Raw genomic sequence first — 26,968 nt, forward strand, 5'->3', positions numbered from 1 at the left:
TCCTCACCAGCACTTTTCCAGCCTTCCCAGCTGGCTGCTGGCACGAAGCCTAAGCCTGGGGTGCTTGTGAAGTGGAGACCAATTCTCTCCCTCATCGCTGCCCCTCTCTTGCTGCTCATCATCCCTAACTTGCCTGCAATTCAACTCAGAATCTATGGGGGTGGGTGAGCATGAATAAGCAGCTGTTGAGAGTGGGGAGTCTTGGGAGCTCTTGGGGTGAGCCTGGGAGGAGCGGGAAACACAGCCATCTTTGGAAAGTACAAGACTGCTTGCATGCGCTGACCAGGTTCAGGTCCCCAGCAACCCACCCATAAGGGTCCCCATGAGCACTGAGTCAGGAGTGAGCCCCAAACACTGAGCCAGAAATGATCCCCGAGCACGTGAGCCAGGAGTGAGCCCTGAGCATCATTGTCTGTTTCTCCAAATCCCAAATACGACACCTAAGTTTGAAGCTCTTGAGTCTGCCCTCAAGTTCCTTTTGTGCTTGTTTTCCAGGAGTGGGGTACTATGCGGGTGAGAGAGGGGTGGCATGAGAACAGGGTGTCTGGTGACCAGTTCTGGGGCAGGCTGGACTCCAGCTGTACCAAGGGCACAAGGCTGCAGGCAGAGGCCATGGTGACAGGAAGCAATCAGCCTTTGCACAATTCGGGGGGTCCGAATTGTGGATGGGGGGGAAGCAGAGACGTGTGGTGTGTCTGTGTAATGTGTGTGTGTGTGTGTGTGTGTGTGTGTGTGTGTGCTGGAGCGGCAGGGCCTGTGCTTGATGGCATGCATGTTAACACACACACACACCAGCACCTCCACCTGTACACTAATACACACATGGATATACACATGCACACACATGCAGTTTTCCCTACCTCGGGCACAATCAGCCCCACGAAAGCGCCACTGGGGTGTCCACTGGTTTGCTATGCGCATCTGTCACTGCAGCTACAGCCGAACCCAGCTCCTGGCTCCCTTCCGCCCTGCAGGGCTGGTCACCCCGTACTCTTTCTTCAGTACTCTCATGTAAAGGAACCAGACCCTGGCTCACCCCACATGGTGCAGTGAATTTGGGGTGAGCTTGAGTGAATCTTTCCTCTGGGGAAGCAGCATATGGGGGAGCAGATATTAAGCCTCATGTATCCTGCAATGTTGTGTTTCTGAGGGTCACAGCTCTGCAGCTCTCAAGAAACCAGTTTCGCAGGAGGGAACACCTTGGCCAGCACCAGGGCTCTGGGCCCCCAAGAACGCAGGATCCCCATTGGACAGTATCCCTGGGGGGGGGGGCTGATGCGCACAAGAGGGACCCTAAGGGGTAGTAGAGAGGTCATGTCATCCTCCTAGTGCCATGCACCCCACCCCACCCTGCAGAAGCAGAGACAGACACTAGCCTTGCTACGGTACTTTTTAATGTTTCTTGGCTTTCTTAGCAAGATTTGAAAAATATATATACAGTTCAGGATCTTGGGGGAGAGGTTTAGGGGGGAGCTGGTGGGGGTGCAAACCCCTCTGCAGTTCTCCCCCGCTCCCCAAGCATCGTGGGAGGTGTGCTGAAAGAGCCCCAGAGGGGCGCTAGAATCAGGCAAACAGTGGGATCACGGGCACATGGCTGGAGCTGGGATCCTAGGGAGGGCTTTAGAGCCTCCAACCCATCCCGGCTACAAGGACCAGCTGATTTCCAAGGACTGAAAATACATCTGTGGCCCCGAGACTCACCCCCACTTCTGATCCCTATCGATTGGTTTCTGGGGTGCAGAGCGAAAAGGCCCTGTGGGAAGGACAAGGGCGGCTTTGGCCTTGATCTTGTGTCCCTGATACCACAGTCTCGGGGCCTCTGCTTTCTGGGCAGGTTTGTTGTGCTTCTAAATCTGGCAACCCCAACCCCTTGGCCATACTCAGGCCAAAGCCTGGGGACGGAAGAGGAGTAGCGCAGGAAGGGGGGTTGGGGATCAGAAAGGCATAAAGGCGCTTTTATCCCCAAGCCAACAACTTTGTTGTGTTTTTCGTTTTGTTTTCCTCCCCCAAAATTGCTTTTTCCCAAACACTCTCCACTGGTCCATCTTTTGCTGCTAACATCTATGAAGGGGGCACAGGTCAGCGGCTGAGGGGGCTCGTACACCCCCAGAGTTGTAAATAAAATAAAATGTGGGTGCACTAAGGAACAGAGGTTTATCCCCACCCCCAGGTTCCCCAGCCAGAAGAGTGTGCTAGACTTTGAGGCCAAGTTTGCAGACGGCCTTTCTGGAATATTCTGGAACATTCCACCGTCCTTCCAAGACACTGACTGTTTCCAACACTGTCCTCCAGTGTTGCTCTTGAAAGGGCTGAACCCTAATAAGGGAAGGCCAGGCCAGCTGCCAGGGCTGAGCGGGTATCTCCCGATGCCTGCTCCCTGTGTCTCCCGTGAAAGGCAACCCCCCCCCCTTGGAAAATCCACAAAGTCCAGGCCCTTTAGTTGCGTCTCCAGTTCTCTTATCCTCCACTGCCTTAAAGGGGGCCATGTGGAAAAAAACTCTTGTGCTCTGGGGGGGTCTGGTTGGGTGACAACCCTTCCCCCCTTTCCTATCACACACTCTCACCCAAATGCTGTTGGCCAGCCCTGGGTGACCTTCCCTGGCCTGACATCTGGTTTCCAGATGGGGGCCAGGGTGGAGGAGGGGCTGAGAGAGGAAAGAGCCCCCCCCCCCCATAGGAGCAAACCCCACTCTCTTGAGCCTGCAGGGAGAGCCATCTGAGTCAGGCAATGCAGCTACACCCACCCCAGTGCTCAGACACCATCGCCATGTCAGCGCCCCCAAGTCCTCCATCAAAAGGGGCTCCCAGACATGGTGGGCCCACACACGTCCTCTGTCCACGAAGTCGAGGCTGCTGGGAGCAGCAGGACGTGGGCTCTGGGGGGGTGGGGGGTCTGGGTAGGGAGGGGAGGCTCAGGTGGCAGGGAGGGCCCCTCACACCCGGATCTCATCCTCTTCCTCCTCATCCATGAAGGAGAACTCCGGGTCCGGCTGCCTGTGCAGCGGGGCGCAGGCACCATCGGGACCCCGGAAGGCCGGGCTGCGTTCTTCCAGGACCCCCGAGGTTGCAGACTGGACAGAGAGCTGCCTGTCCCTTGTGGTGCGGCTGCCCACGCTGCGGGCTGAGCCGGGGCTGGGGGCCATCGCCCCGTACCCCTCCTCTTCCTGCAGAGCCCCGGGCGGAGCGGCAGTGGGGACGAGTCAGGGGCCACGCACTTGGCCCCCCTGCCTTGTTGGGGGTAGCAGACCCCATGGCAGTGGCCTCAGAAGCCATCGGAACACCTGGGGAGAGACGGCCAATGGGTGCAGCATTCCTCGTTGTCGTGGTAACGGTCGACGTGGTAATGGTTGTCACGGTAACCACCACCCTCCTCCTCATCCTCTGGTCCCATTCTTCCTTGTCCATGATGCTTAGGACATCGCCAAGCATGGACGGCCCCAGGTCGATGTGGAAGGACAGCACGGACTCAGCGTGCTTGAGCCCCCGTAACCAGCTTTGGGCATCACGGGCAGCTCCGTGAGGTCCCCAAAAGCCTGTTCATCCAGGAGCGGGTCGGCAAAGCGCTGATGAGGGGTGGCGGATCCGGTTCCTCCGGGACACCCCGTCGAGGCTGGACGTGGATGGCCCCTGCTGCCTCTTCTTCCTCCCGGGCCTCCCTCGCTGGCCTTCTTGACGGGGCTGGACGACAGGCTCTGGGCAGCTGGCCGGACCCCTTTTCAGTCGCCTCCTTGTCGTGCAGCTGGGGCAGGGACATGGCGTTCTTGACGAACAGGGCCGAGTCACGCAAGGAGCCCAGCATGTCTCTCTGCTGCTGTTGCTGCTCTCGCTCGCCCCGAGTCACTGACTGGGACCGTTTGCTGCCACGGAACTTCCGGGACAGGAGGCCACGTTTGGTGGCCGTCGAGGCTGCGGGCTGCTCATCCAGGGACTCCCCGTCCAGCTCGCTGGCCTTGCTGTGGAGGAAAGATGTGTCCCCGAAGGCATCGCCTGCCCGGCCCACATGCATGGTGTGGCGAAAGTCGCCCAAGGGGGCGCTGATCATCTCAGCCGTCAGGTCCAGCCGAGAGCGACGCTTCGAGTGCACCGAGCTGGACACCAGCTGCTTGAGGATTGGCATGGTGGACGGTGGGGGTGTCGCCGGGGGTCAGGGGGGAATCCCCCTGGCCGGCTGCGCTGAGCTCAGAGGCAATGAAATCCGACTGGGATGGTGGGTAAGGAGCGGTTCATAGCCCTGCAAGGAAGAAGGGCAGTGGGTTAACAACTGAGTGTCCACACCTGCCCCAACTTGGCCTGAAACGGGGGTCAAGCTCAGCCCCATGGGCCCCCCCAAAAGCAAGAAAGTAAAAGAAAGCTGCCCCTTGTGGGTTTTTAGCACCTGGCTTAGAGGCCAGCAATCAGGGGCCTGGGAAGAGTGTTTTGCAAACCCTGTTCAAGGCGATACAGATTATGGGGCAGACATGGGAGAAGGAGACGGATCTCTCCTCCCCGCCTCCCCACCCCTCAGCCCCCATCAGGAGCCTGGGGGTGCTTGAGCTCTCAAGCACCCCGAGACGGAGACCAAGACGAAGCTGGAGACTGAGACAGACGCCAGCAGTCTGGCAACACCCCTCGGCCCTTCCTGTGTTCTGACCTCAATCCCAGCCGTGTCAGTGGACACCCTGCCCTGAGTCACTGTCCCCGGAACGGGCCCGGAGAGGCGGGTCACTTGCTCACTCACTTCCGTGGGCGGCCCAGCTGCACTTCTGAATCAGCCTCAGCGGGCAGGCGGGAGGGGTGGCGGGGACCCACGGAACCAGCTCCCCGGCTTTCACTGAGGGCCCACAGAGAGGCCAGTGCTGGGCCTCACCCTCGCCGGGTGACATTTAGCAGGCATCCAGCTCTCTGGATGGGGTACACGTCCACGCACCTGGCCTAAGGGTCAGACTGGGATACAAGTCCGTCCGTGTCCCCCTGCCTCCCCGCCCCCCCCCCCCCCCCCCCCCCCCGGCTTGGAGATGCTTTCCAGGAAGGCAGAGGGAGGGAGGCGGGGACCGGGCCCTCACTTGCTGGGATCTGTGGAGCCCTGGGTGGCTCGCCAACAGAGGGGGATACTGGGAGAGCCTCCCTGCTTCTGCACGTCTGAGTCAGGGTAGAACTCAGTATCGGGGTCCCACAGCTTTCCCCCTCCAGAGGGGCTCAGCAGAGCAGAGCTGAGCAGGGAGGGCAAGAAGAGGGCTGGAATTGGATCACACCCAGATGAGGCTGGTACCCCTTTGATCTGTGCCCCCCCCCCCAGAGCAAAGCTGATCCCATCAGAGCTCAGCCCGGCCTTCACACATCCTTCTGCCTCCCCAGTCACCTTTAGTAATATCAGACCCGCCCAGTGCAAGCCCTGGATCCCACCTTCCCCCACTGCACTCTAGGGATTCCACAAACAGTATTGAGACAGGGGAGTCCTGCGGCCACACCATCTCCCTTTCTCCCCTCCATTCCTCTTCCCTCCCCACCTCACCCCAGTTGTCTCTTCTTTCCTCTCCCCTCCCATTCTCCCCTCTTTTCCCATCCTACCCTCTTCATTCCTCTCCTTTTCTCTCCTCTCTCTCCCGCCCTCTTCACCATCAGCTTCATTCTCTGCAGGAAAGTCTCGCAACTATTCTAGAAGCTTCTAGAAGGTTCTGATGGGCCTGCTCTTCACTGACCCTGTCTACCAATGCTGGATCCGCATCCCCCCTCCCTTAGCATCTCCCCTTCCACTTTCCCAGCCCTGGACACAGAGCCTTGCTTGCTGGCACTGACCAGCTACCCACACCTGGTCCCAGGGCAGCCATTACCAAGTCTGCTGGCTTCTCCAGGCACACGGGGTGCCTGCCCATGCCCACCCCCACATCATCAGGAAAAGGCACGAGGTAGTGGCCACACATCTGACCTAGGCTCAGAGTCATCTGGGAACTTCCGAGAAAGGCCCGAGACGGCCGGCTTGGCCCCTCCTCACTCTCCTTCTCCCCACCAAACCCCACCTTGAGCCTTCCCCTCCTGCCGACACCCTAGTCTCTGAACAATGCCGCAAGCGAAGGGGTCCGCCAGGGATTGGCCATGTTCCCACAAACGGCCAGGAAGAGGAGAGAGTTCAGTGTGCTGAACAAAGGTCCAGCCTTCTGTTTTTGTTTGGGGGCCACATCCGGCAATGTTCAGTCAGGGTGTACTTAACTCCTGGCTCTGTGCTCAGGGATCATAGGCAGTACTGGGGACAGAACTGTGGTCGGCTGCATGCAAGGCAAGTGAGTACCTGACCCCCTGCACTATCTCTACTCCCCAAGGTACAATCCACTTGTGATGGCATGAAAGCAATGACTGAGCATCTATGACCAATGGGGCCCTGCTGCGTGCCAATAAAACTTTATTTATAGGGGCCAGAGAGAGTACAGCAGGAAGGGCATTTGCCTCCCAAACAACCCAGCCCAGGTTCCACTTCTGGTATAACCATCTGGTCCTTGGAGCACTACTGGAATAATTCCTGAGCACAGCCGGGTGTGGACCCCAAACAAAACAAAACTTTATTTCTCAAGTCAAGTGGGAGGGGGAACCAGAAAAGTTCTGTGGATTCTACTTGGCTTGATTAGACACACGAGAGCTCAGGCTTGAGGGTTTCAGGAAGGAAATGCCGCAGGAACTCTCTGGAATAGTCAAGGGCCCTCAGGTCAAATTGTGGCTTAGAAAAGAGTGTGTGGGGCCAGAGTGGTAGCACAGTGGTGGGGCATTTGCCTTGCAAGCAACTGATCCAGGAGAGACCCATGTTCGATCCCCAGCATCCCATATGGTCCCCGGAGCCAGGAACGATTTCTGAACGCAGAGCCAGGAGTAACCCCTGAGAGCCGCTGAGTGTGACCGCCAAAACAAAAACAATAAAAAGAAAAGAGAGTGTGAGGGCTGGAGCAATAGCACAGCAGGGAAGGATACTTGCTTTGCACGCAACTAACCGAGGTTTGATCCCTCAGATCCCATATTATCCCCCTGAACCCCAAGATCAGTGCCAGGAGTAACCCCTGAGCACCACTAGGTTGTCCCAAAATACCAAAGAAAAAAAAAAGAAAAAAGAAAGGGGTAGGGGAGGGGAGGGTAGAGGAGAGAAGGGGAGAAGTGAGGAGAGGAAAGGGAGGAGAGGAGAAAGGAGAGGAGAAGGGTATAGGCTAGAACTTTTCAGAAATCAGGGAAACCAATCTAGATGATTGTGGACTCTTGGGAGAGACTCTTCCTTGTGTTTCTTCCATCCTACACAGGACAGAGCATCAAGAACAGAACAGGCAGTGTGTGGGGCCCGCCTGGTCCTGGCTCAGGAATTCTGGGATCCCAGGAGCCTAGGGAAGGGGCCTGGGCACAAGGGACAGCAGCAGGGATGGGGCTGAGAGACGATCTTTGCAGTGTCCCTCCAGGCCTCCATCTGCAGGGGCAGGGCTGGGATTGCACACAGGCTGGTGCCTGTCCAGGTTGGCTCCAGGTCAGTCATCCCCTTCCTAACGGAGAGTCCAGTGACCTCCCTGAACTGCTAAAAGGTGGCACTGGCTTCCCAGAAAGCTCCTTTACACGCTCACGGACACCTCACATAATGGTATCCAGACTTCATTCTCTGCTGATGCCTCCAGCAATGACAGGGGCGTCAATCAGCAGAGTCCTGACTGCCACAGAGCCCCAATGTGTCCACATGTGCCAATGACCCCCTCATGGGTCACGCTCACTTGGGGACACATATCATACAGGATTTACTCCCCAGGGGAATAAAAGAGGGGGTGCAGGGTCAGAACTGGGGATACACACATGACAGGAGGCCAGAGAAGGCAGAGCCCCTGGGATGGGGTATCTAGAGGGAAGAAGGGTCCTCCTACCCTCCATCCCATACAGCAACACATGACACAACATTGTCCACCATAGCACATTTCTGTGACACCCCAGGAACCCGCAGCCCTGTCCATCCACACCCCCCCCCCCAAACTGCCTTGTATGGACCATCTGCTGAGGGGTGGGGCTGAGGCCTAAGGGCTAGTGGCAGCCGAACCATCTGTCAGGCCATGCAGAGAAAGGGCTGTCCCTTGGTGGCACCCCCTCCGGGACCCCCCAGAGAACAGGAGAGGCGGGGCAAAGAAGGGGGACAAATGGTCTCTGGCATCCCCAACTCGTGGTCCTAGAGGGACCAGCTAGGCTGCAGAGGCAGGGGAGAGGATCCCACCGCTGGATTTTAGCTGTTGCTTTCATGGTGCCCGAGTGACATTTTTGGAGGCCACTTCGGGTGTGGGCTACACCCAGCAGTGCTCAGGGCTTGCTCCAGGCTCTTTGCTCATGGATTATTATTTTCATGAATATTATGTCTGCTTTGGGGCCACACCCAGTGATGCTCAGGGCTTCCTCCTGCTTCTGCAATTCAGGGATCATTCCTGGCGGTGCTCAGGGGAACCCTATGGGGTGCCAAAGATTAAACCTGGGTTGGTTGCGTGCAAGGCAAGTGCCCACCCGGTTGGAATGCTACTCCAGCCCCTCTGGGTGATGCTGTAAGATAGTCCTGGGGACCAAGCTGAGGGCAGCCAACAAGTGCCTCACCCCCATACTTCTCCACACCCGCCCCCCAATGACTTCTAGTTGTCCTGAGTACCAAAGAGATGAGTGTGGGGAAGGGCTGCCCCCCCCCCCCGAACTTCAGTCCAAGCAGGTGGTCCTGCAGAAGGGGCCAGACCATGGGGACGTCGAGGGGGTGTGACTGGGCGCTGTGACTGGCTTTGCGGAAGTGGCTAAAACAGGCCTCGGGTCTGGGCACCCCACCCACCCCGGAAACCACATCCCACTCTTCTGGCAAAAAGCAGGTAAACGGGGCTGGGCTCGCGGCTCACCGTCACCCTTTGCTTCCTTCCCCTGTGGCCAGAGACCACAGAGTCCCAGCCCCCCCCCCCCCCATGGTGGTTCCAGCAATCACGACCCCGGAGGTCAAATATGGCCACCTCCGGTCTGCACCCCCATATCATTCCTGGCAGCTCTCAACCAGCACCTCCTTTGCTGCTGTGTCCTCAAGTTCCCATGCCCACCTCCCTGCTTTCCCAAAGTCTGGCTGGCACCACCCCAGCCCTGCAAACTTTCCTAAGCAGCTTTCCTAAGGGGAAAGTTGGGGACCAGGCCAGTCACACAGGATAGGGCAGTTGTGTCAAAAGTGTCCTGATAGGAGATGAGTAACTGTGTAGGAAGGACACCCCCACAAAGAAGGGGCTCAAGGAGCTTGAGGGCAGGAGAGGAATCAGACAAGGCCCAAGCCGAGAGGGGGCGAAGTGCAAAGCCTAGGTGGGAATGAGGTGGGAAGTGAAGAACAGAATGAAACCCAGGGGTCCTTCCTGGAAGAGCAGGCCAGAGCCCAGAAAGTGGTGCAGGTGTCTGAGGCAACCTGCAATGCTCTGGCAGGAAGTGCTCTGAGCAGGAAGTCAGCAGCCTATGGAGTTTCCTTTTCCAGGGCTGTTGGGTCACAGCAGGATCCCACTGGGGGTGGGGTGGGGGGACAGTGGCTGGTGTGATTTAAGGTACCCAGGACAAGGGTGGAGACAGGACAGAGGGGAAGGAAGGGGCTGGCCTGGCTTGTGGTTCAACCCAGGCTCCAATCTCTGACACTGCAATCCGTCAAGAGCGATCACAGAGCACAGAGCCAGGAGTGAGCCTGAGCACAAAATCAGGAGCACAGAGGAATAAGGAATAAGCCCCAAGCACTAAGCCAGGAGTGAACCCTGAGAACCACCAGGCGTGGCCCCCCAAAACAAAGAACAAGTCACAAATACAGAGTCTGGGATGACTCTGGAGATGGAGAGACTTTTGGGTGGGAAAAGAGATACTGGGAACTGTGAGGTCCAGACAGGGAAGAAAAAAAAAAAAAAAAAGCACAAAATCAAAGGGGATTCTGGGGGCCATGAGCTCCAGGGGAACAGGCATCGCTGACCGCCTGCGCTGTGGGATTTTAAAAGGAAGCCCAGCCACGCGTCTCAGCAAGAGGCACTGGGAGATTTCTGGAACCTTTCACCAACCTTATCCCACACAGATAAGAAGCAGCAGCAACAACATTGGCGGTGAAAAGCAGGAAGTCTTTCATCCCTGAGGGCAGAGCTGGTGGCTAGCAGGGGACCAGAACAGGGGGGCCAGGCCCCCTCCCTGTGGTCAGATTCCAGAAGCTTCCTTGGGGACAGGGCTGTGTCTGTGCCGCCTGGTGGACTTGCCCTGCCTAGGAGGGTCTCTCTCTCTCTCTCTCTCTCTCTCTCTCTCTCTCTCTCTCTCTCTCTCTCTCTCTCTCTCTCTCTCTCTCTCTCTCTCTCTCTCTCAGGGTGACTTTGCTCCCCCCCAAGGGCAAGCAGCACTGGCTTCCCATAATAACCTGTAATACCCTGCACAGAGAGAGTAATGGGGCCGGAGTGATAGCACAGCGGTAGGGCATGTGCCTTGCATGTGGCTGACCCAGGACTGGCCAGGCCCCGGGTTCAATCCCCAGCATACCACATGGTCCCCCCCCGAGCCTGCCAGGAGTGATTTCTGAGCGCAGAGCCAGGAGTAACAACCCCTGAGCGCAGCTGAGTGGGCCCCAAAACCAAAAAAAACAAACAACCCACAAAAATACACATAAAACAACAAGCTTTCAGCTAGCCCAGGAGGCCGACAGGACTGGGCGATTCCAGCTCCTGTACCCAAGTCTGGTTCCAGCTCCTGTACCCAAGTCTGGATTCCTGTCAAACGTCTCCTGACAAGGCCACCACCGTGGGTGTAAAGGCCCCCAAACCCTGCTCTCCTCCCTCTGCCTCTCTCCTCCTCCTGCGCTGCAGAAAACTATGGGAAGGGCCTTGCCCCGGGCCATGGAATTGAGCCAAGGCCTGATTCCCACACCCTGGCGGAGCCTTTCACTCAAACAGCAGCAGGAACTCCAGGCTTCAGGCCCAGTGCAGAGATGCATGCAGGAGGGCCTGGCTCCGGGTGCAGAAGCTTGGTATGCAGCCCCCACCCCCCCACCAGAGGCCCTCTCCAGCACCACAAGGTTCCCCCCAAGCACCAATCTGGGAGGGGTAACACCTCAGAATGCAGCCAGATGAGGCCTCAAAACAAAAAAGGGAGGGAAAGATGGGGCTGGAGTCATAGCACAGTGGGGAGGGCCTTTGCCTTGCATAAGCAAACCTGGGTTCTATCCTGGCATCTCATAGGGTCCTCAGAGCCTGTCAGGAGTAAGAGAGCACAGAGCCAGGAGTAAGGCCCTGAGTACTCCCGGGTATGGCACCAACCCAATAATAAATAAATAAACAAACAAAGGGAGATAAATTAAGGGAGTTAGGACAGGGTGGTCTGGGGGGCTTATAAGGTGCAAGACACCCCCTCTTAATTCCCTGTACCACCTGATGTGGTCCTCAAGGTCCCCAAGGCAACTGGGTTGACCTGCCCAGCCCAGGTGGGACCCAGACCCAGATAGACACCTCCAAACACTCCTTGGGAGGTGTGTATTCCCAGCAAAACAAATTAACTTGGAGCATGTGACTAGTAACTAGAGAGAACATCACACGCATTGTTGACCCATGCAAAATTGATTTCTTTTCCATGGGGTTTTGGGGGTACGTGTTCGAACACGGGCTTCTCCAGAGTGGGAAAGACAGTAAGATTTTAATCTCCCTTTGGGGGGGGGCAGGTTTTAAGTTGCACCCAGCAGTGCTCAGGGACCACTCCAGGCAGTGATGCCCCCCCCCCCCCCGTGGGATTTTGGGAACTCAAACCTGACAAGACTGAATGCAAGATTAGGACCTAGACTCCTGAGATATATCTCTCCTGCCTATTTTTCTTCTTAGATATTTATTTTTACTTTTTGGTTTTTGGGCCACACCTGATAGTACTCAGGGGGTTCCTCCTGGTTCTGTACTCAGAAATCACTCCTGGCAGGCTTGGGGGACCCTATGGGATGCCGGAGATTGAAACCAGATTGGTCCTGGGTAAGCCAATGTGCAAGGCCAATGCCCTCCCCGCTGCCATTCCTCCAGTCCTGTTTTCCTTCTTCTAAAGAAACAAAACAAAACAAAACAAAACAAAACACCAAAGCTCCACTTCCCGCCCTCTGGCTGGTGGATTTGCTACAACAGAGCAAGAAAGGGCGGGACAGGCAAGGGGGGCAGCTGGAGGGCATTTCAGCCAGTCTGGCTATGCCCTTCCTTGGGCCAGGGAGACTTGCCAAAGGTCTCGGGGCTGCCCACGTGCTGGGCTCCCCATTCAAAGGTCTTTCCAGATAATGCTGGTGACTGTGGCTTGGTAACAGCTGGGTTAGCTGCATCTGTCACCTTCCTGCCCATGAGAAAGGTACTCCCTAACTTCACCCCAGCAGTAGGTACCAGGTGCCACCAGCCTAGGAACTTGGGGGGCCTTGGGGCAGGGACAGAGCTGCCCAAGACAATGTTTTGCATTTTTTAGGGGAGTTACATCTGGATGTTCAAGGTTTACTCCTAGCTCTGCACTTAGGAATCACTCATTACACACTCAGGGGGCCCTATGGGATGCTGGGGATCGAACCCAGGTCAGATGTGTGCAAGACAAATGCCCTCTTTCTGCTATGCTCTTGCTCAGGCCCCTGAGTCAATGATTTCAGTCAATAGATGGTAGAGTGCTAAGCCAGGAGTAACCCCTGAGCACTGCCAGATGTGGCCCCAAATCAAAAACCAACCAACCAAAACCACCAAATAATGAAGTCACAGTGAAGGAGCTGAAGTGATAGCACAGGGGGGAGGGTGTCTTGCCTTGCCTACAGCCGGCCAGGGTTCAATCCCCGACATCCCATAAGGTCCCTTGAGCACCATCAAAAGTAATTCCTGAGCTCAGAGCCAGGAGTTAAGGCCGGAGCACTGCCATGTACCCCCACCCCCCAATAAAAACAAAACAAAAAGCACAGGATGGGGAACCTGGAACTCAAGTGAAAGGAAAATCCAAGGCCTGAAGCGGGAGGGAGGCAGACAGGGGTGTCACCCCAATACTGCATCAGCAGGGCCATTTTTTTTTTGTGTGGTTTTTGGGTCACACTCGGCTGTGCTCAGGGGTTACTCCTGGCTCCATGCTCAGAAATTGCTCCTGGCAGGCACGGGGGACCATATGGGACGCCGGGATTCGAACCGATGACCTTCTGCGTGAAAGGCAAACGCCTTACCTCCATGCTATCTCTCCGGCCCCAGCAGGGCCATTTCTTAACTGCCAGATGAGTGAGGACTAGAGGAAACTCAAGTCCCAGAAAACACAATTCCCGGGTTTATTTACTCAAAGCAAAACAAACAAATGCAGTTTGCAGAGGAGGCCTGGGAGGCTGCTCAGACCTATAGACCATTTCCTCTCTGCGTTTTCTCTCTGGGGCAAAAGCCACTTTTCTTGGTATAACAGGACATCTGTGTGCCTCAAAGGAAAAGATTTAAATTAAATTAAAAAAAAAATTTAAAAATTTTGTGGTTCTTTTTTTTTTTTTTTTTTTAGGGGAGGGCATACACAGTGGTGCTCAGGGTTACTCCTGGCTCTGTGCTCAGAAATCGCTCCTGGCAGGCTCAGGGAACCAGATGAGATGCTGAGGATTGAACTCAGGCCCGTCCTGGGTCATCTGCATGCAAAGCAAACGCCCTACTGCTGTGCTATCGCTCTGGCCCAAGACTTTTAAAACTAGGGGCCGGAGCCAAGATGCTAGAGATAAGGCGTCTGCCTTGCAAGCGCTAGCCTAGGACAGACCTCGGTTCTATGCCAGGCGTCCCATCTTGTCCCCTAAGTCAGGAGCAATTTCTGAGCACATAACCAGGAATAATCTCTGAGCGTCACCGGTTGTGGTCCCCCCCCCCCAAAAAAAAGACTTTTAAAACCAGCTTCAAGGACCCCCCACTCACGAGGGAACTGGTTAGGAAAGTCCCCACTCTGTACCCCACTCAGAACCTCCCTGAAGTCTGCACCCCCAAGCCCCTTGGGTCATATATCTGGGTCCTTGTTTAAGTACAGAGTGTCTGGGAGGACCAAGTGGCTAATCACTAATGACCAAGTGTTGGGGTGTGAGATTAGGGTGCCCCCTTCACTAACAGCTGCTTCCTGATGCAAGGCTGCTGGGGGTGGTGTGATAAGGACCCGCCCCCACTCATTTTTGATCTGACCTGGCGGTGCCCCAGGAGGCCGCTTCCCACCCACCCGTGACGCCTACAGTGGCACAGGAGCCCAGAAATCCTACTTGTAAACCCCACTCAGAACTTCCGGAGGCTGCAGAGAAGATGAGAAGGAGAGAAGGCGGCGCCCCCGGGGAACCTCTGAAGGTGCACAGGGGTCACAGAGGGTTCAGAGAGCCCAAGTGGCTGGGATGGGGATGGGAAACAAAATGAGTCAGGGGAGAAGGACAGACTGGAATGATTGCACTCATTTGTGGGATATAAAAATAAGGGGAGGGGGCTAGAGCACAGTGGGGGAGGGCATTTGTCTTGCATGTGGCCGACCCAGGTTCAATCTCCAGCATCCCATAGGGTCCCCCGAGGCTGCCAGGAGTGATTTCTGAGAGCAGAGCCAGGAGTAACCCCTGAGCACCGCTGTGTGTGGCCCCAAACAAAACCAAGCAAATAAAAATAAAAGATAGTATGGTAATAATATCCAACGACTATAGAGACGAGGGCCGGCAGGACCAGTCCATGGTACAAAGATTGTCACAAAGTACAGTTAGAACAGGGAAGGAACCACTGTGACAACGAGAGCTGGAAATGATCACTCTGGACAGGAACTGGGTGCTGAAAGGAGGGAAAGTGATAAGCATGATACCACTCCATTAGCAATATTGTAAAACACAGTGTCTAGGGGCCGGAATGGTAGGCAGGCCTTGCCCGCGCTAGTCTAGGACGGACTGTGGTTCAATCCCCTGGCGTCCCATATGGTTGCACAGCCAGGAGTAACACCTGAGCATCACTGGGTGTGGCCCCCAAACAAACAAACAACAAAAACACAGTGTCTAAAAGGAGAGGGAGAGAGGGAGAGGGAGAGGAAGAGAGAGGGGGGAGGAGAGAGAATGCCACAGATGTGGAGGAGGACAGGAGGAAAACAAGGGCTACTAATGGTGGAAAGTATGCACTGATGAAGGGTATTGAACATTTTATAATTGAGACTCATTCAGGGGCCGAAGCAATTGCACAGTGGGTAGAGCATTTGCTTTGCATGCGGCCAACCTGGGTTTGATTCCCGGCAAAGCCTGAGTTCCAGCCCACTGAACCATCTTTCTAGCCCTTCTCTCACTTTGTGTGTTTGTGTGTGTGTGGGGGGGTATTTGAACCACATCTGGTGGGGTTCAGGGATCACTCCTGTTGGTACTGGTCATCCAAAGGTGGTATCCACAATCAAACCCAGGTGGCCTGCATGCAAAGCAAGTGCTTTCTTTATCCACTGTACTATCTCTGTGGCCTCTTAAAACAGGGAAATTCAATCTATCAGCTGCCTAAGAGCTGTACAGGGTCCGTCTCACTTCCTTTCCCCTCCCGATATGGAGCAATAAACGATCATTGTTCCTGGTGGGGTGAAAAGGTTTGCGTGTTAATAAATGATACATCACTTTAGATTAATTAAATCCTAACTGCCTCGAGTTTATACCCAGGACCACTGAGACATGCTAGCTTGTCTGTTTGGCTAGAATGTCAACAAAACTCTTTCCAGCTAAGTTCAGGCAGGCCGATTATTTCGGAAGGAGGGAATTAACTTTTATAAGAGAAATGAATGGCTGAGCATCTTTCTCTTTTGGGGGGTATTTGAGGGAAGGGAACAATGAGGGCCACATCCAACAGTGCTCAGGGCTCATTTTTGGCACAGCTGGGGACCTTACAGGGTGTGGACCATTGAGCCTAGGTTGCCTAAAGGCAAGGCCAGTGCCCTACCTGTTTTATTATCATTGTTCCACCCGAACTTTAAATTATTTGTCTATTGTTGGGGTCGGAGAGATAGCATGGAAGTAAGGTGTTTGCCTTGCACGCAGAAGGACGGTGGTTTGAATCCCAACATCCCATATGGTCTCCCAAAGACTGCCAGGAGCGATTTCTGAGTGTAAAGCCAGGAGTGGCCCCTGAGTGCTGGTGGTGTGACCCAAAAACAAAACAAAACAAAACAAAACAAAAAAAAAGTATTTGTTTATTGTTAATGCCTTGTGGAAGGTTCCACCCCGTTAGAGACTCAGCTACATTCCACACACCCCCCCCCCCAAAGCACAGTTCCTGTAGTTAGGATAGAGACCCACCATTCAACAACCACCACACCAACACCCCGTTAGTACATTTGCATTTCTTTGCTTACTGGGGGGGATGAACAGTTACAAAGAAAGGCGCCTTTCCTCCTGACAATTCTCCCCCCTGGAGAATCCTTTGTGGAAATCTCTAGCTGGGGTCTTTTACTGAGGGGAATACATTAGACGGAATCATTTCCAAAGAGTCTCAGAAAAGAGTTTGTCAAATATTACAGCTATTGGTCATTTAGAGCGTCTTAACTTTGCGCCCAGGTCTACACCAAGATCATAAGAACCTATGTAGCAATCCCGCAGTCTCTGGGTTATACCCTGCTGTACTTTTTCTCTTTTTTCTTTTCCCTCCCTCTGTGGTCAAATCGGTTTTATGGTTTCTGGCTTTTAATCATGAGGCCTGCTCCTGAGGCTCTGGCCAGAGTCACTTTTAAAACTGCCAGGCAATATCCTGATTAAGAACCACTCCGAGAGAGACAGACCCCCTAGAAGGAAAAATATACCAAGCAAGATATATCTGTGGCTTATAAAACTGTGGGGGCAATTTGCAATCGGAAATAAAACATTACTATCATGCTGGTTACTTATGATGCCTTTAGAAACAACAAGAAAAGCATTAAATGCTACTTTACCGGAGTTCAAAGCCAATCCCCTCTGGTTCTATTTCCAACCCTCCTCCTCTTCTGTTCAATGGACAATTTATTCCCCAAATCAGTTTTTATACTGCTGTGTTCTAAAAAATATTTTTTGAGTAGCTGGTAGGTTCCTAGCATTATTTCAGCCTCTATTTGTTTGGGGGCCACAATTGGGGGTGCTCAGGACTTACTCCTGGGCTCTACACTCAGAAATCACTTCTGATTGGCCTGGGGAACTATCTGGGGAGACCAGGTTGAACCCAGGTCGGCTGTGTGCAAGGCAAAGGCCCTACCAGCTTGTCTTATTGCTCTGTCCCCAACTTTAGCCTTTAAAAATGTTTTCTTGGGGGCCCGGAGAGACAGCACAGCGGCATTTGCCTTGCAAGCAGCCGATCCAGGACCAAAGGCGGTTGGTTCGAATCCCGGTGTCCCATATGGTCCCCCGTGCCTGCCAGGAGCTATTTCTGAGCAGACAGCCAAGAGTAATCCCTGAGCAACACAAAAAAAAAAAAAAAAAAGTTTTCTTGGGGCCAGAGCGGTGGTGCAAGCGGTAAAGCGCCTACCTTGCCCACTAGCCTAGGACGGACTGCAGTTCGATCCCCGGGCGTCCCATATGGTCCTCCCAAGCCAGGAGCGATTTCTGAGCGCATAACCAGAAGTAACCCCTGAACGCCACCGGGTGTGGCCAAAAAAAACAACAAAAAATCTACTAAAAATGTTTTCTTGGGGCTGGAGCAATAACACAGCGGTAGGGTGTCTGCCCTGCACGCGGTGGACCCGGGATGACCGGGGTTTGATCCCCAGCATCCCATATGGCCTCCCCAAACCTGACTGGAGCTATTTTTGAGTGCCACCAGGTGTGCCCCCAAAATAAAAAGTGTTTTCTTAGGGGACAGGGAGATAAGACAGCGGGGAGGGCGTTTGTCATGTGCTTTGCACTTGGCCTACCTGGATTCTATCCCCAGCACCCCATAGGGTCCTGGAACCTGCCAGGAGAGATTTCTGAGTGCTGAGCTAGAAGTAACCCAAGTGCTGCCGGGTGTGACTCAAAAATTGGGCCCGGAGAGATAGCACAGCGACGTTTGCCTTGCAAGGAGCCGATCCAGGACCTAAGGTGGTTGGTTCGAATCCCGGTGTCCCATATGGTCCCCCCCCGTGCCTGCCAGGAGCTATTTCTGAGAAAACAGCCAGGAGTCACCCCTGAGCACCGCCAGGCGTGGCCGAAAAACCAAAAAAAAATTTTTTTCCCTAATATTATCTGTACTGGAGCGATAATAAAGTGGGAGTCTCTTGTCTTGCCCATGACTAACTTGGGATCGATCCCTGGCACCACATAGGGTCCCCTGAACACCACCAGAATTGATCCCTAAGGGCAGAGATGAGTAAGCCCTGGGTATCACCAGGTATGGCTCAAAAATACAAATATTTGCATATATTATGTATTGTAACATATATTATATATCTCTCTGGTTTTTCTACTGTAATTAGTCTTCCAAATGGGCTTTTTTCTTTTTGTTTTGTTTTTGGGTCACACCTGACGGCGCTCAGGGGTTACTCCTGGTTCTGAGCTCAGAAATTGCCCCTGGCAGGCACAGAAGACCATATGGAATGCCATGATTCAAACCACATTCCGTCCTGGGTCGGCTGCGTGCAAGGCAAACGCCCTACTGCTGTGCTATCTCTCTTATCTCTCCGGCCCCAGAAATGGACTTTTTTTTTTTTTTTTTTGGTTTTTGGTTTTTGGGCCACACCCGGCAGTGCTCAGGGGTGACTCCTGGCTGTCTGCTCAGAAATAGGCACAGGGGACCCTATGGGACACTGGGATTCGAACCAACCACCTTTGGTCCTGGATTGGCTGCTTGCAAGGCAAACGCCGCTGTGCTATCTCTCCGACAAATGGACTTTTCAAACTTCATTAAGTTCTCAATGAATTTCTGATATAATAGCAGCAGAATTAAAAGGAAGTGATGAATTCATCTAGAAGAACTGGCAGTGGCAATCAAGGGGTCACTTCTATTTCTTCATCTTTCAGACAGTCTCTCCCCACTTGTTTGGATTTCCTTCCAGTGAGCCCTTTCCACCTCCTGAACAGTTTCTTCGGGGATTATTTAGTTTGTGGTTGGGAATGTTTTTGCAAATTCCCCTCTTCTACAGTATATAATACCAGCAAAAATGTTGAACATTTACAGAGTTATCTTGTTTATGGCTTGGAGGCCTCACCCAGCAGTGCTCAGGGAACATTCCTGACCATATTCAGGAGACTGGATAGGGTACTGAGGATCCAAGGAAAAGTTCTCTCTCTAGGAGAGATAGCACAGTGGTAGGGTGTTTGTCTTGCATATGGCTGACCCGGGACCAGACCTGGGTTTGATCTCCGGGATCCCATATGGTCCCCTGAGCCTGCCAGGAGCAATTTCTGAGTGCAGAGACAGGATTAACCCCTGAGTGCTGCAGGGTGTGGACCAGAAACCCCACCACCACACACACACAAAAAGTTCTCTCCCTGACCATTAAGGGTTTCTGTTTCATTTTTACTATTTATTAGACCATACCCAGAAGTGCTGTGGGACTACTCCTGGCTCAGTGCTCGGTGGACCAGATGGTGCCAGCAAACAAACTCGAACCTCAAGACTGCAAATCACAAGCCCCCAGTCCGCTTACCCATCTCACCAGCCCTGTCTTTAGTTTTCTTTGTTGTTGTTGGTTTTTGGACCAAACACCCACCCCTCTGTGCCATTGCTCCAACCCTAGCTGTTGTTTTTAATGTGGCTAGTTACAAATGAAAACCAAGCCGGAGTTCCTGGTGTCGGTCATGTTTCTCATCTCAGCAACTCTGTCCTGAGGTCCCCCCACACACATCACACTCTCGGGGGATGGGGGTGTTCAGGTAGATCCCTAATCATCTCAAAAATATCTCCATTTCACGCAGATGACCCAGTGAGCCTAAGCAAACATGAGATAAAACCATGGGGGAGGGAGTGTCTCATCTGGCATCAAGTTGTCCACCCCAGTCTAAAGTGTCCCTCAACATTGGTTTTGGGGGCCATCGGGACTGTGTGTTCAGGGACCCCGTGTGGGATATCTCTCCTCCAGCCCTGATGTCCCAAGGCTCTGGCAGCGCCCCAAACCGTGGGACAAGGGGGAGCGGGAACACTCACACTGGTCCATCGAGTTTCACTCTGCCCACACGGGGTGGTTTGACTGACAGGTGAGCACTGTCGCAGGGAGGGTCCACTCTCTCCTCCGAAGCCTGCTAATCACAGAACATGCTCTGAGGTCAATGATTCACTGAGTCCAGGTCAATGGACTGGTTGTGGACAATGGCCTTCTCCCAGGTGAAGAGGATCAGGAGAGAGTGGCTGAGGGTGTGACCCTCTGAAAACTCACGTAGGGGGCCCTGAAAGATAGCACAGAGATAAGGCACTTGCCTTGCACACAGCTGTCCCAGGATGGACCTGGGTTCGATCCCTGGCTTTCCATATGGTCCCCCCAAGCCAGGAGAGATTTTGAAGCACATAGCCAGGAGTAACCCCTGAGCGTCACCAGGTGTGAACCAAAAAACCAAAACAAACAAACAAAAACTTCATATAGGGCAGAGAGTTTGGAACATCCACAGGTGACACTGAATTTTTTTGTTTTTTATTTTTGTTCCTTTGGTTGGTTGGTTGGTTGGTTGGTTGGTTAGTTTTTGGAACCACACCTTCATTATAATGCTTGAGGCTTTTTCCTAGCTCTGTGCTCAGGGGCAGCTCCTAGTCAGGGCTTGGATAATCTCTGGCATGGGGATGAAGAGACAGCAGAACAGTAGGGCATTTGCCTCGCATACAGCTGATCTAGGACAGGTGGTGATACAAATCCCGGCATTCCACATGGTCCCCTGTGCCCACCAGGAGTGATTTCTGAATGCAGAGCCAGGTGTAACCTCTGAGCACTGCTGGGTGTGATCCAAAAACCAAAAAAATAAAGAATCTATGGCATGCTGAAGATGCGTGCCAGGTAAGTGCCATACCCACTATACTTATCTCTCCACTCCCTGGGAGACACAGAATTTTAGTTAAAAAAAAATCTGGGGGCTGGAGAGATAGCATAATGGGTAGGGTGTTTGCTTTGCATGTGGCCAACATATGTTTGAGCCCTGACATTTCATGGTTCCCTGAACCTGCCAGGAGTGATTTCTGACTACAGAGCCAGAAGTAACGCCTGACTACTGCTGGGTGTGGACCAAAAACAAACAAACAAAAATCTTCCTATAGGGCCAGGAGTCAGGGCTCAGCAGGGCGGTAAACAGAACATGCACCAGGCTGAGTTAAATCCCAGCATCACATGATCCCAGTGAGTACAACCAGGGCTGCTTGGTAGCCCCAATACCACCAACCACAGATATAGACCCCATGCCTCTTGAACACACTACTTGGGAGATGTCCCCCCAGAACAATAAAATAAAGGGCCAGAGAGATAGCACTGTGGGTAAGGAGGGCATTTGCCTTATACTCAATAGACCCAAATTCAAACTCCAGCATCCCACTGGGTCCCCTGAGCACCACCAGGAATGATTTCTGAATGCAGAGCCAGGACTCAGCCCTGAGCATTGCTGGTGTGCCTCCCAAAATAAATAATAATAATAAAAGAAAAGAAAATTCCCAGTTTCCCACCCACCACTGCAGGGAAAGTTCCAATAAATTCTAAGTCCTTTTGTTGGGAAACTGTTTCTTGCACTCCCTTCTCCTCCAGACCCCTCACCCACTGGGAAGAAGAGGTCAATTAACTTCCCTCCTTCATTTCTACCCTGTACTCACCTTCCTCCTCATCCTGGAACCAAACTCTGGAGACCAAAGGAAAACAGGGGAGGGGCAGAGTTGAAAGAGAAATGCCAGGAGTGTTAGTCCAGGAAAAGAAGAGAAAAGGGGTGAGCATGACCCCAAAGAAACAGGTCACAGGTCAGCACCAAAGTTCTCAGCTCTCCCTGGGGACCTGAGAGTCCCCCAGGCACTGCCCTGCACCCCAGAAAAGCACGCTGGGGCTCCCGGCCCCCTACCGAGTAACCAGCTGGCTTTGGAGTCACCACGGCCCAAGCTGGCGCCTAATGGGTTTCCTGTCTGGTCCCACGGACAACAGCGGCTCAGCTCAGCTGGGGAGTAAGTTCTCTGGGGAAATTGGTCATCAGGGCTCCCTCCAGAGCAGAAGCGTCCCTCCTCTGTCCTGACACCCACAGGAACCCAACAAAGACATAAAAGATTCTGCAGGGAGAGCCCTCCAGTTCTGAGCCCCCGCACAGCACCAACTACAGAAGTTAACAGAAACTCTGATACACGAGGATTCAAGTCCCTGAAATGCACAACCGCACCCCACAGCCTGCCACGAGTACCCCTTAATGTTCCCTCTCTGAGGAAGTGCCGTGTGCACCGCTGGGATGCCAGCCTCTCCCATGGCCCTCACAGTCCCCTACTCTATGAGAGGGTTCTGGGGTCAGCTGGGGACACCAGAGCCAAACGGCCCAGACTGACCCTTTCAAAGTCTCCTGTGGTTGGGGGCCCCAGGGGTCCCAGGAAAACAGACACTCCCGGGGAGGGAGGGAGGGAGGGAGGGAGGAAGGGAGGGAGGGAGGGAGAGAGAGCAGGAGGGACAGAGACAGCCCACCCATATAAACCCTATTTGGTGAGAAGGCACTAACACCCCCTTTTTTTAGCCACTCCCTCCCCGTGTGTGGGGCGACTCCTGACTCTGAGGCTCAGGGAGCACCATGCATTGCTGGGATGAACTCGGGGTTCCAGCTGCAGAGCAAGCACAGGGCCCTTTGCACCCCCACCCATCTCCCCAGCACCCCCATTGGCTGTGTCAAGGTGCGGGGTGCAGAGACTCTAGGGTGACATGTCTGGAGACAGATGTGGTGTCTGTGGGTCAGGTTATTATGGCGTGAACTGAGGGTACAAATATGGGGGGCTGTCCTGGAGACCATCTGATCCCGGATGGCCTGGGCAGACTCTGGACACTTTCCTAGGGTCTTTCCTGGCACTGGTGTTTTCAGCACCCAGGGGTACAGCCAGGGTGCAGTAGGGGCAGAAAGGGCCTTCAGCCCCAGCCTGGAGACTTAGGGGATCCTGGGGGGGACAAATGGGGATGCCAAAGTACATTCACTGGAGACACTCCAGGGTTCTGGCACCCTGGGGGGCTAGAATCCAGTGAGACTACTTTTTCCTAAGAGGCACTGCAGGCACATGAGACAGACAGACAGACAGACACACACACACACACACACATACATTCTTTCTTACATCTATTACATACACACATGTCTGCCCCATTTCCATTCCACCCACCTGGCCATGGCCTGTCCACCCCAGAACACCCCGAGAATCCAGCCAGAGCAATGTGGCCGCCCAAGTCCCAGGCCTGACCCAGGACAGGCCCAAGCTCAGGTCAGTGTCGTTTCCAGGCCGAGTTGTGCAACCTCGTCTCTCCGCCTTCCCCCCCCCCTCCCAGTCTTATCTAGGCATCGGCCCAGATCCTGTTCCTCCTTCGTCCCTGCCCCCATGGGGACACTCCTTGGAGCCCGGTCAACAGATGCCTGGAAGCCAGGTTCTGACCCTTCCCGCCCACCAGGCCACACTGCACAGGGGCGGGAACCCATCCGGCCTGAGGAACCATGACCGGCCCCCTCCAAAGAGGGCCTTGCTTGGAAATTAATCCAAGCCACATGGGGCCTCCCCAACCCCACTTTACAGACCCACCAGGCACAGAACAAAACCCCAGGGTTCCCACTTCAGTCCAGCAAGAACACGGGACTGGGCAGGAGAGCCAGGGTGTGTGTAGGGGGGGCGAAAAAGGGAGCCCCGAAAATGGTAGCCAGGGTACCCACAGGCTGTGAGAGCTGGGACATCAGAAGACCTGAGTCCTACACTGAATGTCCCAACTGGGGATCCCCGCCCTATCTTTGCCTTTGCTGTGTCCCCAGATGGGGGTCACAGAACCAGAACTCCCCAATCACACACACACACACACACACACACACACACACACACACACACACACACACACAAACCCCCTTTGTGGGAACAAGGCAGCTGTGGGAACAAGGAGCAGAGGCCAAGGTGCAAGTTCAGAGCAGGTCACCCCACTCGTGGGTCAGTCACGTGGCCGGGTGACAAGGGGAGGGGGGAGGCTGCAGGATCAGAAACCCACGTGGCACCCCCACCCCCAGAACAGGGTACCAGCCTTAGTGCAAAGTCCCCCCCCACATACACTATCACCCACCCAGCAGGGGAGAGGGGGAGCGGTCTCAATCCACATTGCAACAGCTCTGGGCACTTTGGGGCCACCAGGAGGTCTGTCCAGCCGGAGCTGGGGTGCCACCAACATCTTGGGGGGCGGCCACAAGGCAGCCCCCTATCCTTTCCTTTGTGCTCTTTGTTCTCTTAAAAATTCAGCTCAGCCCGCAGTGGTGGTGGTCGCCTCCTTCACCCCAGCCTGGGGAAAGGAGGGGAGAGGAGGGCGGGAGGGGAGGGAGTTGTTTTTTTCTTTTTTTGCAAAACCCAGCCTGGACTGGCTCCCCCTGTCAGGGGCCCCTTTTTGTTTATGCCGCCCCGATGGGATGGGGAAGGCTTTTCTCGGGTCCAGATGGCGGCTATGAGTGGGGGCAAGGAAAGGGGGGTGTGCAGGGCCTCAGGCAACCCAACCCGGCTAGAGAGAAGGGGTGTGGGGGTGGAGGAGGCCAGGCCCGGCTACTACCTACAGACTGGGTTCCCTTCCCTGCTGCACCCCCTTGGGCCAATCCACCACCACCACCTTTGGGTGTCCCTTTGGAGACAGAGCTGAGGGGTCTCCCCCAAACCCCAGCTCTGTTCTCCCGGAGGAGGGGGGAAGAGGGAAAGCAGACAAACTTCCCGGGACAGGGGTGGTGGGGTCGGGTCTCAGAACAGCTGGAATCTGGTTCGAGTTTAAGCAAGCAGCGCGCACCCCCTCCCCGCGCCCCAAGCTGTGCGCCCTGCGCCCCGGGAAGGAGCCAGCCGTCACCGCCCAGCAGCGGGGCGTCTGGAGCGCAGGAGCCAGTGGGGTGTGCTTGTGTGTCTGCCTGTGTGTCTATTGGGGGGTACAGCTGGGCCCCCCACGATTTGGGGAGGAGGTGTTGGGAGGAGCCTGGAGCAGGGGGATTCAATCATTAACCAGCGAACGTTCGTCTCCAGATGGGCCGCGCCTGGGGCTTTGCATAGCCAGCGCGCAAAGGGTGCACCCCCCAAAAAAAGGGGGGGCCCCACCCCGACGGAGAAAGAGCCGGCGCCGGGGCCTCTCCAGAGGCGGGAAGGCGGGGTGGAGGGCGCGTTCTTTTTCTGGGTTCTTCCCTCCCCTCTCCGCTGCCCGGCCCCCGGTGGGTGGCACCCCAAAAAAAGGGGGGTGTGCGCGCGTGCCAAGGGGGTGCCACCGTTCCAGAGTGCCCAGGCCACTCTGGGAGAAATAATTCGGGGCGCGCACACTTCCACCCATACACACACACACCCTCCTAGCTGGAAACCCCCCTGGGGGTGGAACGCACGCCCCCCCCCCAATTTTTCCAGGGGCCCCCTTTTGCACCACAGGGTCTTACCGCTCCCCCTCACCCACCCCCCAGAGAAGCCCAGTCTGGGTTCGAAGAAGCCAAGGAGCCTCCAAGACACCCCTCCTCCTCCTCCTGCTCCCCGGGCTCCCCTTCTCCCTCTCCTTCTCCCCCCTTTGCACCCCAAACCCGCGCGCGCGCCTGGCGCACCCACCTCTCCTGGGCGCGCGTTTGTGGGGTCTCCGGGCCCCGATCGCGGGTTTCTTCTCCCCGCTTTCTCCTCTTCGCCCCAAACGGGGACTCGAGGCGCGCCCCTTTTCCAGCTCGGCAGGGCCTGGGGTCCCCCCAAACACACACACACACTCGCAGCCTCACCTGGGTCCCCGGAGCTGCGTGCGCCCGGCGGCGGGGTCGGCGCGGCCCATGTCCGGCCTGGGGCTCGCGCTCTCCTTCCCTCTCTCCCTCTCCCGGCTTTCGGGGCCCGGGCTGGGGCTGGGGCTGGGGCTGGGGCCGGGCGGACACGCCCCTCGCCGGCTCCTCCCGCGCCCGCCTCCGGGTCACGGCGCCGCCGCCGCAGCCAATGGCGCTGGGGAGCCGCGCGCGGACGCCTGGCTCGGCCCTGTTCAAATCCCGGGGCTCCCCGCCGGCGAGTCGAGTCGAGGCCGGGAGACGCCTGGCGGGGTGGGGATGGGGTGGGGGGACCCTCCACTCACCCCCCCCCAAAGCCTTTCTTTTGGGGCAGGAGCAGGAATCAATAACACACACACACACACACACAGAGTAATCAATCACTCACACACACACACACACACACACACTCTCCTTACCCGCTTTTCCCGGGACCCTCCACTCACCCCCCCCCCAAAGCCTTTCTTTTGGGACAGGACCCAGGAATCAATAACACACACACACACACACACACACACACACACACACGTCCTTACCCACTTTTCCCAGGATCCCGCTTTTTCTAGAAATCAATACCTGAAATCAGTAACACACACATAGACACACGCAGACACAGACACACAGAAACACAAACACACACAGACACACACACAAGTCCTTACCCACTTTTCCCTCCTGCACACTAGGAATCTATGCCAAGAATCAGTAACACACACACACACACACACACACACACACGTCCTTACCCACTTTTCCCAGGATCCCGCTTTTTCTAGAAATCAATACCTGGAATCAGTAACACACACACATAGACACACACAGACACACGGAGACACAGACACACAGAAACACAAACACACTCATAGACACACACAGACACACACACAAGTCTTTACCCACTTTTCCCTCCTGTGCACTAGGAATCTATACCAAGAATCAATAACACACACACAGACACAAACAGACACACACACACACCAGTCCTTACCCACTTTTCCCGAGCGTAAGGAATCAATACAAGGAATCAATAACACATACACACACACACACATCCTTACCCACTCTTCCCGCGTGCTCCCTCCAGCCCAGATCCAGATCCCTTTTTCTGTAAGGATGGAAAAGGGGGTGGTTGCCCCCGGCCTAGGAATTGCACCCCAGACTCAGAGG

General features: G+C 54.9%; 1 protein-coding gene across 1 annotated transcript; it reads right to left on the bottom strand.

Annotated features, from left to right (window-relative positions):
* Nucleotides 1-2,711: 2,711 nt before the first annotated feature.
* CDC42EP4 (CDC42 effector protein 4) lies at nucleotides 2,712-25,825 on the bottom strand. The gene is given in 6 exon segments (XM_049769982.1): nucleotides 2,712-3,261; nucleotides 3,294-3,382; nucleotides 3,385-3,483; nucleotides 3,486-3,694; nucleotides 3,697-4,231; nucleotides 25,769-25,825. Coding segments are annotated over 5 exon segments (1,146 nt in total). The 5' UTR covers nucleotides 4,118-4,231; nucleotides 25,769-25,825; the 3' UTR covers nucleotides 2,712-2,933.
* Nucleotides 25,826-26,968: the final 1,143 nt, after the last annotated feature.

This window comes from Suncus etruscus, chromosome 1 (assembly GCF_024139225.1).
Source record: "Suncus etruscus isolate mSunEtr1 chromosome 1, mSunEtr1.pri.cur, whole genome shotgun sequence".
Classification (NCBI taxonomy): Eukaryota; Metazoa; Chordata; class Mammalia; order Eulipotyphla; family Soricidae; genus Suncus; species Suncus etruscus.